The 19,657-nt window shown below is 35.5% G+C and overlaps 1 protein-coding gene across 12 annotated transcripts in view; it reads left to right on the plus strand.

The window, feature by feature from the left end:
• LOC103705183 (AT-hook motif nuclear-localized protein 1-like) overlaps positions 1 to 19,434 on the plus strand; it is a 22,952-nt gene extending 3,518 nt beyond the window's left edge. For 4 of the 12 annotated variants that reach the window (XM_088714030.2, XM_089928402.1, XM_088714032.2 and 1 more), the window contains 9 exons: positions 76 to 200; positions 278 to 336; positions 5,758 to 5,890; positions 6,331 to 6,763; positions 7,594 to 7,646; positions 16,496 to 16,627; positions 17,132 to 17,290; positions 18,028 to 18,225; positions 19,100 to 19,239. In XM_088714030.2, the coding sequence (XP_088570156.2) occupies positions 6,370 to 6,763; positions 7,594 to 7,646; positions 16,496 to 16,627; positions 17,132 to 17,290; positions 18,028 to 18,192 (903 nt within the window). In that variant the 5' untranslated portion in view covers positions 76 to 200; positions 278 to 336; positions 5,758 to 5,890; positions 6,331 to 6,369 and the 3' untranslated portion in view covers positions 18,193 to 18,225; positions 19,100 to 19,239. Of the gene's footprint in view, positions 1 to 75; positions 201 to 274; positions 337 to 837; positions 977 to 1,763; positions 1,851 to 5,757; positions 5,891 to 6,116; positions 6,248 to 6,330; positions 6,764 to 7,593; positions 7,647 to 16,495; positions 16,628 to 17,131; positions 17,291 to 18,027; positions 18,226 to 19,099 lie in introns of those variants that run through there. The other 8 variants (XM_088714037.2, XM_088714035.2, XM_088714038.2 and 5 more) reach the window with 7 other exon arrangements.
• Positions 19,435 to 19,657: the final 223 nt, after the last annotated feature.

The raw sequence follows: 19,657 nt of genomic DNA on the forward strand, positions 1-19,657 counted from the left end.
TATTTGGTCTTAGTAAGCTTGTAGATTTCTGTATTCATTATGCCTAGACTCTTATTCTGATCACTGTATCTGCAGTTTCGGTGGGCCCATCGAGTGCTGCTGGAGGGTCCTCTCCTCTGTTCAATGGCCACAGCTGAGGCCATGAATAAATCTAGGATCAACAGCAGGGTTACAGCAAGAAGCAGCAACGGGAGCTCTAGGTAATCTTAGTTCTTCATTATTATTGCTATTCATAAGGTTAACTGGTAGGTTTTTTACATGTTGCTATTTGTAGCAGCTGCAAAAGCAAGGGGTTGGCCGCAGGTTCCAGCAGGAATCAGCATGTGGAAGCTCTGGGTAATCTCAATTCTTCCATATTATTGCTATCGAGATAGCTAAGTGGAGACTTTTGTATGTTGCTCCAGTTGTTTCAGATTTTTTAATGTGGTTGGGGCCATGTTCTAGGAAAATATCTTTGTATTTTGGTGATCTGGGTAAATCTCAGGGGAAACCTCCTAGATTTTTCATTAGGTAAATGAAAGAAACCCCATAGAGAGGTAGAGGAAAGAGATAGAAGTGAGAAAAGGAAAGGTAAAGAGAGAAAATTAAGAAGAGAGGGGAGGGGATGTTTTAAATTAGAACACTAGGGATCCAAGAGAGGGAGGCAGATGGGGAAGAAGGGGTAAATCTTGTACAATCTCTAAATGGAGGTATTTTTTTTTGGCATTCTATAACTGCGTTTTGTTTTCTCAATTTTATTGATTTGTAAAGTGATATGTGGTTCTCTTATAGGAGCACCAGGTATGCCATCTTGAAATTGTTTTGTTTGACAATGATAATGGATAGTAGGACTAGTTCATGCCCATTTGGACAATGTTCATTAATTCACATTAGTCTGAGCTAAAAGGATTCTTTTGTAATTGTTATGCTTCTATTTTGACAAAGGTTGGAAAAAAGAATAAAGAGAAGACGGTAGAAGAAAACAGGAGGAAAGAAGGTAAAGTACAAAAGAAATATTTATTTTATTGTTTCATTTCATCAAGAAACAAGATTGCTTTCTTGAAATTGGTTTAATTCACAAGGATTTTGGATGGTAGGACTAGTTCATGCTCATTTGGACAATGTTAGTTAATTCATGTTAGTATGAGCTAAAAGGAATCTTCTGCAATTCCCATGCTTACTATTTTGACGAAGGTTGGAAAAAAAATAAAGAAGAAAGTAGAAGAAATAGGAGGCTAAAATAGCAAGTGCAAAAGAAATATTTATTTTATTGTCTTTATTTCATCTTTTCTTAAAGCAGACATTTTGTCATAAAATTATTGGTTGTTCTAAAAGAGTTTGATGTTCCAAAAAACTTATTTCTTGTTTTGCATACTTGAACATGCTTGCATTAATTATTCCTGCATCTATGTTGATGCTCATCATGATAGTTATTAAGCCTGAAAGGTTTGGTTGATCAGACTAGAAACTGGTGAACTAGACGCTTGGCTGGTCCAGTTTTCTAGTGAGAATGAATATGCATTTGAGTGGCAAGAATCGGGTGAACCGGATTGTTATAAAGGTCTAAAATAATGATGCTGAAATGTTGAAACAAGGATCAACCACAAACCTCCTGTTTAGGTGATGAAGCATCTTAACTAACTATGCCAATGCTTATTGTTGTTCTATTTAAGTTGCTTTATAATCAATTATTTCTAAAAAATAAATTATTTTTTCCTTAAGTAGAAAATAAACTATATATATACTCATTTTATTTTTTGAATGTTTAAAAAACTTTAGGGGATGGGCCTCAGCGCAATAGTAAGGTTGCTCTATTCCAACTTGGTTGTCATGGATTTGAAACATAGAAGTAGCCTTTCCAGATGTCGGGGGTAAGCCTATGTTCATTTGGCCCTCTCCAAATCCTGTAGTGGTAGGAGCATCGTGCATTGAAATACCCTTTTATTTTTGAAAATATCATTCATAATGTTAGAAATATCAATAAGTTCCATATATTCTCCTACATTACACATAATTTTTCATAATTTTTAAAAATGAAATAGTTCATGATTTTATTCTATTTATGGTACAGTTAAAGACTAGCATGGAATGATGATTTATGGGATTTGTAAGGTAGTATATAAAATAAAAATAAAAATGATTCAATTTTTATATTATTTCTATTTTTATTTATTTTTATTTTTAAAAATATATTTTTAATGTAAACCCAATCCAAATGATTGACTTGATGGTTAGACCGGTGACCAAATGACCCTAGTTTGGTCTTTGCTCCGGGTTTGATAACTATTCTCATCATATTTATAGAGTCTAATTTTGTTGTTTTAGTGATGAAAATTACATTTTCTTCAAAATCATGATATTGAATCAAGATAAATTTCTGAAATCTTTTAATTGAATAACATAAAAATTAAATATTTGAACATATTTGTAACTTAGTAATTATCTTAATTTTATTTATTTATTTGTAACTAACTTGGTAGTTAACTTAGTATCTTAAATTACCATGACAAATACCTAATACTTTTTTATTTATTTGTAAATTTTGTAACTAAGTTTGTTATTTGTCTTTCCATAAGAAATGTAACTATCTTAGTTGAAAAGTAATGCAACGCAGTTGTAATGTAAACAACATTAGTAGCCATGTGTCATGCAAAACATGTTTTCTCTATATTTTCCTATACTTTCTACTATTTCTGCTTATTTCACATTTCAAGGTTAAATGTTTTCTGAATTTTTCCTAAGCAATTGAATGCAAGTTATGATGTTTGGGCTCCGCCCTTATTTTTTTTGAATTTTTAAGCTCAAAAAATTGAAAAAAATGAGGGCGAGGCCCTTATTTCGTTTTGAAACAGGGCCCTGCCCCTGTTTTCATGTGGTCGTAGGAGATGGGGGCTTGAAAGCCAGTAGTGAGCTGTTGTATGATAGATGGAAGAGGAGAGCAAAAACCAACAAATCATTAAGATACTACGCCTGCCCCTTAAAGCTTGCCTTAGTGGGATGACAAGAGCAAGAACCCTAGATCATGAGGTGCACTCAGCAAATCCTCTGGTAGTTAACTAGACTGGAGCATGACATATGCAATAACAGCCGTATATCAATGTATCATGTGCTGATAGCATGCCAGCTTGTCACTAGCATGGTATACGCCTGAACATTTCACTTCTCGGCATGCGTTAGCACCATTGCATGCCAAGCACCGGCATGCATCTGATACCAAGCAAACATTAGGTGCCATCGAGGCACTAGAATGGTATTTACTGAGCAGTATTCTATTTGTAGTGCACTAGAATTCTGTGTACTAAGCTTTATCATGTATGTCAAGACTTGTTTAACATGAGTTGACACATGGTATGCTATAGTGGTCGGTATTGGTGCATGCCAGCATCCATACCATACTGATTCGCTGTACAGGGGGCAGACCTAGTGTCTGTACACCACACCAACCCCATACTAGGCATACCGACACTGTAACAATATTTACTAGTACAGAAATTGTACTCAGATGGTGAACCTTGGTTGACACCCTTGTAGTCCTGGTCATTTTCTAACCATTGTTTCCCCTTTTTTTCCTTTCTTTTTATTGCAATTGTAGCTACTAGTCAAGTGGTGTTCACCCAACCTTGTATTTCATACAAATAGACAGAAACACCTGACTTTTACGCAACTCCACCTCATTGATCTTTCTAGTATGGTGTTGTTTTAATACTATCTACATGTGTTGGATCAAAAATATCACTGTACTTGGTGTTTTGGGGGAGCGCAACTTTTTTTATCCTTTGTAGCATCCTCTTTTTATTAGGTTCTTAAAATTTCTTTTAGGTGGCAAAAAAAAGTCTTTATTATTGATCATCTGCCAATTCTGGTCACCTTAAATAATCTGAATTGCTTACAGAAACTAGTAATCTGCTAGCAGTTAGCACAGTAATCTGAAATGCTTAATTTAGAAGAATTTCAGGGAAGACTAAATAAAGAAGCTGATGCCATCTAAATATAGCAAAAACATTAAGAAACCATTTAAAGACTAATGATAGAAAAACAACATATATTTCTTTAGTAATAACTATAGCCTCATCACCAACAATTGTTAGCTCAATTGGTTGCCACCTCTCCCCTAAGAGGTTGCCCTTGGATGAGGTTCAAGGTTCAAATCCTATGTATTGCATAAATAAGAAATATAGACTTATCATGGCATGGTATTGTGATAAAAATCTAAAGAGTTTTTTTAATTGACACAACTCTGAATGTGATAGTTATCATTTTCTTTCTTAAATTTATTGAAGAGCCATTTTTTATGGAGGACTATCCATAGGTTGCAGCCTTATGAACTGTACGAGCATGAAAAGAGAAAGCTTTTTATTTCTCATAGAATAGGGAAAAATTGAGCATGACAATACAGTCTGCACAGTCTATTAGCTACCCTAATTCATCTATTAGGAGTTTTTCTCAAGTAATACAACAACGATAACCAAGATCTTTACCAACAAATTGAGTTAAATTCTGAAGTGTGACTCTAGATCAAGTAGAATGAAACTCGTCTAAATCTCCTCCTCTCTCTTTCTCTCAATATTCTTCACTTAGCAAAAAAAGTAAAAAAAAATAGAGGCAAGCAGAAATTCTGGAGGGCATGAGATTGTGCACCATGTGGTCCATACCTTTATTCGCTGTTATTCTGTAGAGCTGATTTAAACTTATTTATATGTTTTTCCTCATATAATTTAATTGAGAACCTTCCAAAGATGGTTTTCACATATCACAGATCTTCATATTCTGTTACTTAAGATTTTGAATATTTCAACTATCTATAATTTTTATGGAAATTGTATGTTAAAATCCCATGTAACTTCAAAATAGCTTCAGGTTTTTCAAGGGAAGAGTTAGTAAACTTTTTAGAAGAGGATATATGTGGCTGTGCTAGTATTTTTCATAGTTGATGAAGTTGTGCCATCATTTTCCACCCAAGGAGCAGTTATTAGTTACCAGAGGATTGCCACATCTGGGTTTAAAATATATTTTTTAGCAACTTGTTGCGTTTAAGTTGTATAATGAGATTTTCAAGAAAAAGGAGGGGAAAGGATTCATTTTAGACATTTATTTTCAGTACATTACAATCAAGTTCATTCATTTTACCCCAAAAGTTAATTTTCATTTTATACAAAAAAATTTCAAAATCTCATGTTGGACATGAAAAATCATTCCATAATCAAATTTGGGTTATTTGGGCCAATTTATAAACTAACAAATATAAATGTTTCCGAGAGAAAATTTCAACAGAAGGAGATATAATTTAGAAAGGCAAAATGAATTTTGTTAAGGAAAATTTTAAGGAGGTGTGAGGGATGCTAAAATGTATTCTGAAGTTACATTCAGGTTTTGGACTAAGGGGAGTGTATCAATGTATATATTTATGTCTGAGGAAAAATAATGCATTTATTGTTTCATGTTAACTTTATATAGCTTTACAGGAAAGTGATAGTAGACTTTCAGACCAAGGGGAGTGTATTTGTGGATACACTTGTTGATATTAAGGAGGATGCATTCATTTAATATTTTCCATTTTTTTATCTTACAGGAAAGCAGTTTTGGCCGTATTTACCTTCTTTTCCTTTATAAATATATTTAATGAAGCCCTCTCCTAGAGGTTTCCAGGAAACTAAAACATTCTCCCTATTCTCCTTATTTGCTCGTCTTTAAGTCTGAAGATTTTTGGGCTTTCTGATGAGCGGCAGGGTTTCTTCTCAAAGGGGTGCTTCCTTTTCTCAGGAATTCCATGTTTTGCAGGTCTCCCCTCCCAAATATTGCACGAGTTTGTGGATTTTAAGGTGAAATTGGGAAGCAAGGGAAGAATTTTGGAAGATCCAGTGGCTGAAGTTCATAATCTTTGAATTTCTTCTGCTGCATTCTTATCGGAGAGGTATTTTTCATTGTATTTCCCTTTATTGCCTCAACTGTTAGGAGGGTTTTATTAGTATTATTTTTTTCCCCAAAAAGAATAGGGTGCTACATTACTTTTTCTTATTCTGGCTCATTTCTTATCATTCTTACATGAAGCTCTTGTCCTTCTTTTATTACCATTTGGGATTGAGTTTGGAACTTTGGGCCGAGAGTTTCAAGTGTTTCACATTCCTCCTGCTTGATAGGTCTCTGGATCTTGCTTCAGCAGATTTTTGATGGAAAAATTGCAGATTTTTGATGGGAAACTTGCTTATTTTTGGCAATTTCTTGCTCAATTCTGTAGAAAAGATGCAGATTCATATTTGCTTCGCGGAAGGCAAAAAAAAAAAATCTCAGTTTTTTTTAAATTTTTATTCTTCTGAAAAGGATCAGAAAGTAGTTTTCCTTGGAAAATTTCAGGTGATAGTCTGTAACTCGAAACTTTTAATCTTGGAGAACATGGAAGCGAGATTTGAGAGAGAAACATGGGGTAGGAAATCCTTCAATGATCTTGTGCAGAGAAATCCAGCCCAAGCACATCCTCTTAAAAATGATGTGCAATCGATATCCTCTTTAGAGGGAGTTACTGTCAGTAAATCTACTGTTACCAGAAGCATGCAATGCATGGGAGTGCCAGTGATTAGGGAACATGGATGGCTAAGGAAGCATGGTACAGATGCGATCGTGGCACTTGAAACAATCCCCGAATCCATGACAGCTCCTGGCCCATCCAATGCTGTAGGAGGGTTCTCTCCCTCTTCTTCAGCAGCTGCAACACTCACAGTGGAGGCTATGAATAAAGCAAAGCATCGGCTGCCAGGTTCAAGAAGAAAGCGGCGGATGGAAGCACCAGGTAATATCAATTATCTCTTTTTGTTGCTACCAGGTTTTGCAATGCTATGAATCTTTTATATGTTTCCGTAAATATTTGAATTGATCTCCTGTATATAGCTACTAAAATGACATCTTTGTTTGGGTTGTTATGATCTGGTTACGTAAGTCATGCTTATTTCAGACTGACTGAAAGATTGGGCCCTGCTGGGTGCTGAAGATAGGAAGTTCACTCTGTCAATAGGGTAAAGAAAGGCTGTTTTATTTTCTGGTGATTTGACTTGCTTGGTAGACCTGATCTGACAAGCTAGGAATGGAGATGTGGGGCAATTACCTTTATTTCCTTGTTCTCGTTTTTGTTTACTGGAGGTCTGGGAAATTCAAATCTGATTCTTTCAATCCTAAAAGTATGAATTGGCACTTGTGATTTGAAAATTTATTCTTTTAATGATGCATGGTTCGGTAAGTTGTTATTTGTAAAAATAATTTTCTTCTGCCTGGTAAATGGGATGATTGGACCTTTGCTGAAGCTCTGCATGCAATATTTTCTATCAACAAATTGCCAATTTTATTTTGGATTGTAACACATGCATCTGATTCTGTGAAAGCTTGTAGTCTTGTTTCCATCATTCTAGATGCCTTTTTCGTGTTTCATTTCAACTTAAGGAATCTTTTGTAGATTTTGAAAGTGTGCTCTTGTTATTTGTGTTTCGTTATGCCCACCCAGTATTCTTTATTCTGTGAACTTTAACTGTAAATGGGTACTGCGTTATGTATATTTTGTGCTGAAGATGCATAAAAAATGCTCTTTTTTTTAATGTAATTTATTCTCAGAAAGCTAATCACCTGTAGGATCATCTGAGACTGGATTTGTCGCGCAAGTTGTTACTGTTGATACTGGCGAGGTAATTCTTCTTCTGCGTAAAGAGTCTCTCTTGTTCGTTTAAATTGCATTTTATCATGGAAGTTTTTTTCACATTATAAGAAAATTCGTTTTGTAAAGAAGATATTCCATACAGGTTTGGGATCAATATATCTGATGATTGTTCAACACTCTCATTCTTTAGAGTTTATGCGTCCCCAACAGTTTGTTATGAAATGAATGGTTTGCGTTGGCTGCTTGTTGCTGACTTGTATGTCATTTATTAGTGACTGATGACAAAGTTATTTAACAAAATTGTCTACATGCAGCTAGTTATCAGTGAAGGCCTTTATATAATGTATGTGGTTAGTGATTGTGCAAAGTGGTGCTAAACATATGATCGCTTTGAAATCCAAGATATGCTATAGCTGTCTATTCTTAGCCATAATCATTATCTATGCACTTTACCTAATGAGTTAAATAACTTTATATAGTCAGATCTTTCAGAAGATTTGCAAACCTGAAATAAGTAACCAGTTTTAATGATCATCAAATTCATAATAATTTCCACTTAATAAAAGAAATACTTATAAATGTTTAAGACACAAAACTTCTTATGCTCATGTTTGTTCTTGGTAATTTCTGTGCCTCTTGTGGGTAACATCCTCCTTGGATGCTCACTTTTGTGCCTTGTGTCCTAAAATAATTTATCCTATTGCTAAATAGCAATGTAGTATTGCAATTCCATTGTGTATTTGGTACTATTGGTGATTGTTACCTATACTAATAGTAATCTTTCATATTGAAGTTTTAGTTTGGTTTGATTTCTTGAAATTTCTAATTATAGAAACTGGATTTCTTTTTTTTCTCTCATCAAATATACCGACTAAGCATTATAATTAGCATTTTTAGTAGACCCTATCTAGTTTACATGTTTTGTTGTTCCATCGGTCAGAGTTTGATACTAGGCCTTTAAGGATAGGTTGGGCCGCAAGCAAAGGAATGTTTTGGAGCCAGGTATATGACTCCATCTCCGTGAAGCATGGACACAAATGTGGGAAACAAATAACATACTTCTGTTCTTATCACATGTAAAAAAGCTTCCTTAAGGAATCACATGTTATCACAATAACATAGTTCATACTCCATTCAATAACATCTCATAAAAGAGGTGCCACCAAGCTAATTTGACAGGAAGTCTCTGCTTACATTAACGAAGGGAGAGATATAGGCATAGGAGAAGGGTGAAGGGAAGAGAACAAAGAAATAGTTGTGGAGGAAGAGTTGAGAGGTGGAGAAGAAAAGATCAAACATGTATTTGCTGGCTAATATTGTCTTGTTCGTTGTGAAGCATCATTGCCATAGGCTGCATTATGAATGTCCGCCAAGTCCAGATGCCACTGATGCACCTTCATTCCTCTAACATCCTTTTCTTCTCTCTCTCTCTCTATATATATAGAGAGAGAGCTAATATGAGGTCGTCCACACAACAACTTAATAAGATCTTCTCCGACTGGATGATTAAGGGCCAAGCACTAACGACCCGGGCCATTAATGTGATCCACTATCTCTCAATTACTTGGTATCAAAAAAATTATGGGATCCAGAGATCCCTAGCCTATGCATCCAATAGTTGAAAACGGATAGTTCAAATAACATGAATAACCTATATAATTCATATTTTTTGACCATTGGATGCATAGGACATGGATCTCCAAATCACATGATTTTTTGACGCTAAGCAGTTTAGAAATGATTGATGATATTTAGTGGCTCAGATCATCAATACCGGGCCCTTGGTCGTCCTGTCAGGACCAACCTTATTTGGACTATTATGTGGGCACCACCCACATATTGGCTCTACCTTTCTCTAGATATATGTATATATTTGCTAGGACATGTATTCAAGAGAAAAGGGATAAAAAAGAAAACGCTTGATAAATGTGAATTCAAGTTTAAAAACTGACCGATTCAATCTGGTAAATTGCTAGTTGTCTCCAAAAGTACCTCGAAGTACCTTATAAGTATCTAGATCCTATTTTAAGGGACCTAGAAAAAATATCAAACATGCTCTTTGCTGTATTAGACATGCATCAGTATTTGAATATGCACACGTGCAATTTGACATAACTCTAAATCCGAGCTTGAGCTTCAACCAGACTTGTAGCTTAGTAATATCCCAAAAGATCACAACCACCCCTAAACCTCCTCCCATAGTTGCTCTGTCCCTCTTTGCTTCACCTTGCTTCTCCCTCTCCTTAATGCCCTCACTTTCCGACAATACAAGGTTAAATCACGTGCGTGCTGCCTCTATGCATCTTTCCACTGCCTCTAATACTTAATTCAACTCTCCTGCTAGTCCCCCAACCATCCTCTCTCAAGTCAAATGTTCAAATCCTAGTACCCTATAACACCATTCTACGCCTCTCTTTTTTCTGTATGTAGGAGCATGTATATGGTAGTGCTTACAGTTAGAAACCAGGCTTGTGGAGCAAGCTGAGCCTCTCTTTATTCGTCATAGTTCTTACTTCTTCGACAACTAGCAAAAGTTGCATTAATATAAGTCTAGGAGTCATGTAGAAGCAGAATTAGTTGGACAATTTTTATAAAGATAGATCTCAAAAACAAAATTATAAAAATCAAGATGGCTGAGCTATTAAAAAATTTGTTAGCTACCCACTCTTGTCAATAGTTTTAAGAATTCAATAGTGATTCTTGAAGTCAATGTCAGGTTGGTCACTTGTTATAAAAAATTACATAATCCATCTAAAAATCCTTCTCAACTTATAATTCTGCAATATAGTTATCCATTTTGATGGGAAAAGGCTTGGATGATGACGATGAAAACATATAATATAATTATAATTTCACAAAAAAACAAAGGTCTGTTTCTTGTTCTGCTGGTAGCATTTTATTATTATTAAGTGATATTATGTTAGTATGACATAGTAAATGATTTTCTATTTGGACTGTTGGGCAAACCAGCAATTCTTATTTCTTCAATATCGAACAAATTTGGTGATCTAATTTACTTGAAGATTGATTCGAATAAGATAAGATGTGAGAAAAGAGAAGGGAAAAGAGAGAGGATATTTTGTGCGAGGCTCTGTTCAGGAGGTAGAACTGCATTAAAAAAAGTCAAATATGAGAATTGCATCATGCAATGGCATTTAAAGACAATGAGGTCATGCAGTGGGATCTTGTTTTGAAACTAATTTGGATAAAGGATTCTTTCCTTTATAAATTTCTGAAAGAGATTTAATTACCCATTACTCTGATCACCTGAAGAAATAAAAGGAAACTAAAAAATGATTTAAAATTTTTTTATCAGATAAAAAGGAATGACATTGGAACTAACCAAAGAATAGTCTTAATGTAATACAAATTGGAAAACATCTTTTACTTGGAAATTGGAACCTAGACATTACTCCTAGAAGGTTCATTACAATCATCATCCATGCCTGTTCCCCTCCAATAAGGGGTCCAGCTATAAAGTTATCATTAAGAAAGATGCTGGAAGGATTGAGCGGATTCTGTATCCGGCTTACAATCTGATGTCAATTCTCTGTGTACTGAATTTATAGAAAAATTTAGGCAAAAGTGGGACTTCCCACAAAACTTGTAATCAAAGTCCGCCGTACTGGTACCGGTCGGCGTACCGGTGGCGGCCCGAACTGGTACGGTACCGGTCCCGTTGAATAGCCGAGTTTTGGGGTTCTGCATACCGGTCCCGTACCGGTCCTCCAATGATAAGCTTCCGGTACTAGATTCCACGCTGATCCGATACCAGTTCAAAGCGGTACCGGTACATACCGGCCAGTATGGGCCGGTACGGCAGACCTTGTCAGACAAGGCTTGTCTGTAAAGCTATTTGGCATGTTCGGTGATCTACCTTATTTTTTGTAGTTCTCATGCAACCAAGGAAATGCCCACCATATTTTTTCTAAAAGATTTATATAGATAAAAAGAAATTAACATAAAAAGCAACCCCTCAAAAATAAAAATAAAAGGTTAGCTCAAAACATAGGGTCCTAGATCTTGGAACGTATTCGAAGTAGTACCACTATCTCCCTTAAAAACTCTCAAGACAATTGTCATGGTCTCATTTGTATTCCCCTTCCCCTCCCTCTCCCTCTCTCCATGTTGCTCTCATTCTCCGAATCTCCTTTACCACTTTGACCTATCAATGACAAGGACAACATCACTATAATTATTGCATGTGTGTCATTGCCCCTTCACCTTTATGTTGCCATTTGACAACCACTCCTCACTTCTAGGCTCTCTCCCTCTCGTCTCCCCTCTTCAAGTGCAAGAGCGTGGCTCAATTTGGGTTGACGTTAGCTCAAAATTTTTACTTTGGTGAGGCATATTTTTTTGGTTGAACCCAATGCACTCCCATTGACAAAAGAGTATGTAGAAAGATTTGCAATTGACATGCTTATATAACTATTCATTTTTTTCAAGATGGATCAATTTACACATTAATAATATTTAAATATTATTTGCACTTGGCAACTATCTTGGGAAGGTTATATACTAAGAGTAATATAGGAGGCAAATATAGTTTCATGTATGCTTACCTTAAAATTCTAGTTTCTTGTTCAATGTAAAATGGTTAAAGAAATCAAAGGGGAAGAGCCTCAATGCACCTAGAGTAGAAGCAAATGGTAGACAAGATTATTTGTACATGTCAAAAGTGAGAAGCAGGATACAAGCTAGAAGTATTAGATTGATCTTGATGCAACATATATGGATTCAAGACAAGCTAATATCATTGATAGATCTAGCACACATGGTAATAGAGTTGTGGTCTTCTATATTATTCATGTTACCTACCGGCACAATGTGTATATTAAATGCAATATGGTAAAGATCACTGTTCATATAACAAACATTGTTCCCTAATTTGATCCCAAAGAGGACTCCTAATTGATCCCGGCACCATAGCAATCACTGTTCGTGTTACAATACCATGTGAACAGTAACAACACTTTCTTATTTTAATTTTCCAGGCTAGAAAACAAAAAAGAAAAGAATAAAAAGATCGACCAAAACAAACTAATGACCCTTTATTGAGAACTAATCTTTGACTCTACTTGACATTTAATATTGACCATCTAACAAACCACTGACCATGATTTTCTCCTTGATTACGCTGGATGGTAGGATGTGGAATCAGATGATATCCTGCATCAGGACGCCCTTAGCTAACTGAGTTTGTAAGGATATAAATATGGCATAATATTAGTTGTGGTCCACAATAGGAATATATGGCGAAGGAGGATCCATAAAGCCAGAACCAGATCGTTGGAAAAAGGCTAGATGTTTATTTTTAGAGTTATGGTTATTCTCCACCATTGGATTTAAAAGACTTGGAGGCTAATAGTGCAATATTAGGTTACCAAATCATAGTGATAGTCAATCATGACTATTGATTTACTACTTAATCAAGCTCTGGTTGTAGCAAACTAGCTTGTTGAATATAACACCAAAGAACATACCGCTAGAATGAAATCTTCATTATAGGAAAGATGTTTGTCGCTTGAATTACCGAAGTGTGCCTCTAAAATTGAAAATTAGGTTCAAGGTTTTAAGTATTGATGCATGTACCTGTATCAACAACCAATTGATATGAGCACACCAAGTGTCAATAGATAGGGCATGCTTATATGGTACCCACTGTTGGTATAAAGGGCATGCCAAAGACTAATTCCTTACTAATTCCGCATAGTATACCTAGTACGGACCATTTGGACCTTGCTTAGATTATTTAATCTCTCTAATTCATCATCATGTACCACTATGTTTGCTTTTTAAGATTCTAAGATAATCATCTTGTGGACCTCTAAATTCTTATCATTGTTGAATACTCCTATGGATATTGAGGTATTTTTACTTTCAGGTCATCAGAGATATAATTTGTGGAATTAGGACCTTATTTTATTTTTCAACTTGATTGCCTAAATATGCAAATAGAGTGATTATAGGACATTTTTGCTATACCAGAATCTCATCGCTGGACACGTTTGTCGACTTGATCTCATTGTTCCTTTATTGGAAGGCTTGGGTTTATCTCATACATTTAGTGCCTCTCTTCTTCGTCCATTGGAGGTTTTGAGTTAGTCTCTTATATACAATGGCTCTATTCTACTATTTATCCTAGTTGTGCCATCATTGCCAATTTACAGAACCCTTCATGTTAGTTCCTCTTTGTGTAAAGCTAATTTTACCCATTTATTTTCTTGAGTCTTTTCTTATCTTGAGTCATTCTTGGTTATTACTTGTCTCGAGGCATTTTTGACTCATTCATGCCCTCACATGCATGGTCCAGGTCACCCACGAGGGAGGGTGTTAAGCCATGATATACATTGTTGAGCTCTTGCCTAAAAACCTAAACTTTTCGGTTCTAGTGGTAAGTTAACATCCTTGAAGTAGATCACCGAATTATAGAAAAGCAATAATCTGATTTGTACACGTAATGCCTAACTCCTATAAGACTGAATACAACTAAAACTAATGCCACGTTTGGTTTGTGGATGAGGGCTGGAAATGGAATGGTAATCTGGATTTGGATCCAATCTAGTTTGCGCAACAAGTAAAGGAGTAATATTTCTTTTGGAATTGCCATTCCTGTAAATAGGGGAGTTATGATTCCACTCTTAAAGGGGATAAATGGCCATTTCCGGAAGAATGGGAATGATGGATACTTTTAGTATGAACGATTAACAGCATGTATTCTATAAATTGGAAATTATATATGTGGTATGTTAAATTAGCAGCATTTATGTTATAAACTAAGAATGAATATTTACATTTGCATTTAAGAAAAATATTTGTTTGGATGGGCAATGAAAATTAAAGTAACAGCCACTAAAGCAACAAAACAATTATTATTAAAAGTGCTATGCATATATAATATAACAAGAGGCCTCCAAAATTATTATAATGCCCATTATTTTTTTGCCTGTATTCCTTGGTCAAGACTCTAGAGTATGCTCAAGAAAGTGTTAATTTTTTTGCTTTTATTCTGAAACATAACTGGCTAAAGTAAATAATAGAATGTAATGGAAATTCCATTCCCTTGCATTCCTTTCATTTCATTCCCACATAATGGAAATGGAATGGTGATTCTATCTCCCTGTCTTCCATTTCTGTTCCATTATAATTTCCCATTCTGATTCCTTTTTTCAGTGAATCAAGCATGGCATAAATAAATAGAAATAGTGACAAGTTGAAGATTTCCAAATAAAGAATTTTAAATAAATAGAAACAATGATAAGTTGAAGGTAAGGATGTATCCACCCAACTAATGTCCATATCATTTTGCATTTCCCGACAAATATAATATGTCGCTATTCTAAGCAGTTATTTTAATCTAGGTAATGAAGAACTTGTCATTCGTAATGGTTCAAGTGTCCCATTCGGTTACTAGTATGGTTCAAGCGTCCATTTGGTTTGCCAGGCCGGTCACCCTATTCTATCACTAAGAGGGAGAGAGAAAGAGAGAGACAAGGAGAAAGAGAGAGAAAGAGGACCGACCACGGTCTCGTCCTCTATGGAACAGGGGAGAAGGGAACGAAGCAGAGGATTGCAATCATGGTCCTATGTTTTGAAACTTCTTTGATTTTATTTTGAATTGAATCCGACAAACTATATACTGACTTTCCTTTGGTGAACTCGCAAACCGTCTGCTGACTTCAATTCAAAATTTGAAAATAAAAAAAAAGAAGTTCGAAATGCCTTGGAATGTCATGGTATGGGTCGGTACCATGTTGAACCGGTCACCAACCGGTATGCCCTCTTATATTAGCTCGGTGAACCTTACTTTAGATGATGATCATGTTCATACTAAGATTGATTTTGTTCATTATTGCCGGTAGAATTCCTTTATTAAGTTTTGGAAAGAAAAAGAAATTGTGAGATGCATATGTGTACATATTCTAAATTGATATGCAAAAGAAAAGAATAAGTGGATCTAGAATGTAGTTATGGGATTTGATATTGAATAATTGACATGTATTATTGCAATTTAATTTTTTAAATAATGGTACATATAAAATAAATTATGCTATTACCTTTATATAACAACTTTATAATGATCATGAAATATTTATAACAACTGTGATCCATTGGCTGTTATATGTTTTTATATTGTAATAAAGGAGCCATGAAGCCATTATGACAATCCTTTATTTAGGTTGATCCGGTGGTCTGCAAAGAAAATTCAAATTCTTAAATGATCACTTATAATTGGGAGACTTACTTATTCAGTCTTTTTATGTGGTGCTGCAATAAATTACTCCTAGATTGCAGTGCAAATTCATCTTACACATTTGTCGACCATAGTTGAGAAGTCTTTTGGGCAATTTCTGTACTCCTCTCTCTCTCTCTCTCTCTCTCTCTCTCTCTCTCTCTCTCTCTCTCTCTGTGTGTGTGTGTGTGCGCGCGCGCGTGCGCGTGCGCGCATGTCTCCTTTGCTTGTTTGTCTGCATATGTTGATTGGAAAACTCTTCCCCTCTCACTTTAGATATGCTGACAAGATCCACCTCTAAATGATCCATCTACCCATGTTGATGGCATCATGTTGTGTAGAGAGGTTACTCTATTCGGGAGATCAGATCCTCCAATTGGATTCTGATCTTGAAGTTGTGGATACTGTTTTGAATTATCTGATCCATGTGTCAACACTCAACACCATTTAGATGGGATAAGGCTTTTTTTTGCAGGTTGATCTTAATGCTGAATTTGAAGTCTACAAAAAGATCTGCTAACCTCTTCCTCTTCTTCTTCTTCTTAGTCATCTTCTTCCTCCACCTTTTTTCCCTTTTTTTAAAAGAGATCTGCAAACATTAACAGCTAACTAATATGTGTTTTTTTTTTTTTTGGTTTCAGGATGTTGTATCCAAAATTATGACCTTTTTACAACAAGGACCACGTGCTGTTTGTATACTATCTGCATGCGGGGTTATTTCCAAAGTGACCTTCCAACAGGCAACGACCTCTTCTGAGACTATGATTTATGAGGTTCGTAGTTTTGGAATTGCAGCTGATATGTTGAAAATGAATTTCTTGTGTGCAATCTTAGAAACACTCTTTGTTTAGTATTCAGGTCATCTGCTGTCCCTCTTCTACTTATCTTTGTTTGTTTGATCTATTCACCCCATATAGTTGATACAAGGTTTGACGGTTGTGATTTGGTTATGTTTCATATATTTAGAGATGCTGAAAAATTGATGTTTTGCATATAGCTGGACGATAAGTCTAGTAAACATTCATCATTCTAGTGTTCAGCAACTTTTTACTACTGGTGAATAAAGTTGTAGTTTTGCCTTTGATACACAGATGAATTTAGACGTGCATAATCTTAGTTTTTGACATTTGAAAATTCCTAGTTTTTTATGTTCTTGCATATAGTCCAAAAATAAGTGCTTTCATGGAACCTCAGCTTTGACAAAAAAATTTTCCATCTGTATTTTATAACAAGTTTTTTTTTTTACTTGTATTAATGCTCTTGTGATTAACACACAGGGTCATTTTGAAATTCTGTCACTTTCTGGCTTGTCGCTGCCATCAGAGAGTGGGGACCAGTGCAGCCGTGCAGGAAGGCTAAGTGTGTCACTTGCTTTCCTTGATGGTCGCATTCTAGGTGGTGTGCCAGGACTCATGACAGCAGCATCTACTGTGCAGGTCATTCTCAATTCATATTGCGGTGTAAAATTCCTTAAAACCATTGCTGATTGGGTTGGAACTATTTTCTTCACATAATCCTGCAAGTTTCCGTATATATTATTAATGGACAGTTGCATGTTAATATAAATAGATGTCTACTGCCCTTTTTTGCTACCCATGTACGTTTCAGATATGAAAGTGTTCATCATGCTATGTCGCCTTTTTAAAGATTTACAGAATGGGAATGTTCCTTACAAGTTAACTTGCACGTCTTTTACATGTTATCCACTTAAAACTGGTGATGATTACTTTTTCTGAGATATGCATGTTTCATACAGCCCTCTTGGATGAGAAAGTTATTAGCAAGTTAGTCTGTTTCCCTTTTCTGAATTGTTAATTCAGAAAATCCTGGTTAAATTTTAAATTATGTCATCTAAAAGAATTTCTTGAATTCCTCCCTACATTACTCAAATTATTGCTGGAACATAAGCTTTTTCTCATCTGGTCCATGAAGTTAATGCTTATGTTTTGAATAATGTGTTTCTCTGGGGCTGTATGAAAGGATATAATTTCAAACTGATACATCATCACATATGCTATAATGATACTAAATGAAAATCAATTCTTTCTTTCAGTTTTGGTGTTTCGATGTGTTGATACCCTTTTACAATCTGAAATTTTATGTATTACCTGCTTACTCTTCCTCTAGCAGGTTCTATTCTCAGTGTTATACAACCATCAATTTCTCATTGCAGGTGGTCTTGGGCAGTTTTATTGCTGAGAACAGAGAAGTATCAGATGCTGCACCAGGTGAAGCCATGGGAGCTTGCAATCCACCATCACAAGGCACATCAAGTGAGTTTTCTGGAAGCCCTAAGAGTCTAGTCTTTGGAAACACTGGCACTTGGAACAGTAATTAGCTGGGCTGGTTATAAATGCAATGGTGATTGCTGGTATAGTTTTAACTTTTATTATATTTGTTCATTCAATCCGGCTTTTCCTGTTACCATGTTTAATTTTCTGGCTGTCTTTCTTGCATCACTTTTCTGTTACCATTCTCCAAGAATAGGTGCCTTTTAAACTATCAATATCACTTTATGTCAGGCATTTGATTGAATTTCAACCAGATTCACATAAAATCAGCATTTGTAATGTTGGTTGATCTGATATATAAAACAAAAAAAGTATATTAGAAACTAATGTTGGTTGGACTTGCATATTGGCATTGGTATGCAGAGATCTCTAACCATGCTCCCCAATTTGTCCAGACCTCTATGTAGATTATCCTATATAGACCTGTCAAGTGTCTGATCTTTATTTATGCACAATGAAGTTTGGTATATGCAAGAGATCGGTAACTCATCATGTTACAGAATGGGTAAAAGGAGTTGGGGGGGGGGGGGGGGGGGGAGGGGGGGGATGGAGGGAGGGAGGGAGGGAGAGTGTTTCAGAACTCATTTTTCACAGCATCAAGTTACTGCTCACACGAAGAATGATCCACCTGCAAGTCATATATCAGTCGTCTGATGATGACGATGTCTTCACTCGAATAACTAAATTAGCACCTCAAATCTCTCTTTACTTCTCTTGCAACTCAGGATGAATCAGGCAATTTTTTTTTTTTTTTTAATTTTGTCAAAAGGTTTGCCTAGGATACTAATTGATGGTTTATCTGCTGCAAACTCTGTGTTCAGTGGTGCTGTACAAAATGTTTCGAACTATAAGTCTTTTAAACGAAACTTTATTATAAGTGATGCCTTTTGAATTTGAACTATTGCACTGATGGTTCTCTAATAATGACTTGAAACAATACTTTGTTCTTTGCAGCTGGGATAAGAAATCAGAGTTGAAATAATGAGTATTCTGGCAAGCCTGTGAGCCCACTTAACTGGAAGACTTAACAAGCTGTTGAAGTAATCTAATGCTGATACCCTTGCAATCTTTGTCATTGTATTAACATTTGTGTTGCTCATGTTTTTCCTCCTCAAAATGTAAGTTCAGCCGTTGTTGCAGTGGGATCCCTAATCTTGGCGTCATGTGAGTTTGAGAGATTCTGGCATTCATGTAACTCCTTTTTGATTTTCTAGCAGGATGTTGGTTGTAAAAATCCAACTTGTGTGCAAATGTTTACATGTTAAATATCACCATGAGTTTTTCCTTTCCATGCCCTTCTATTTTTCCTTTTTTGTCATGATTAGTTAGAGGTTAAATTCTTATGAACCTTGTTTTTTCTAAGTTCGATGAGCAATTTTTGAAGTAATGAGGAAGATATTTCGAATCAATACTATGGTTAAAATCATGGTTTTAAATAATGGCATTATAACAATTATAATAGCTAATATAACAGTTTCGGCCATTCCCTGCTACATTATCCGGCTATAATGG

Source organism: Phoenix dactylifera, chromosome 18 (genome assembly GCF_051530095.1).
Source record: "Phoenix dactylifera cultivar Ajwa chromosome 18, Ajwa_hap1_PhDact_Kaust_v1.1, whole genome shotgun sequence".
Lineage (NCBI taxonomy): Eukaryota > Viridiplantae > Streptophyta > Magnoliopsida > Arecales > Arecaceae > Phoenix > Phoenix dactylifera.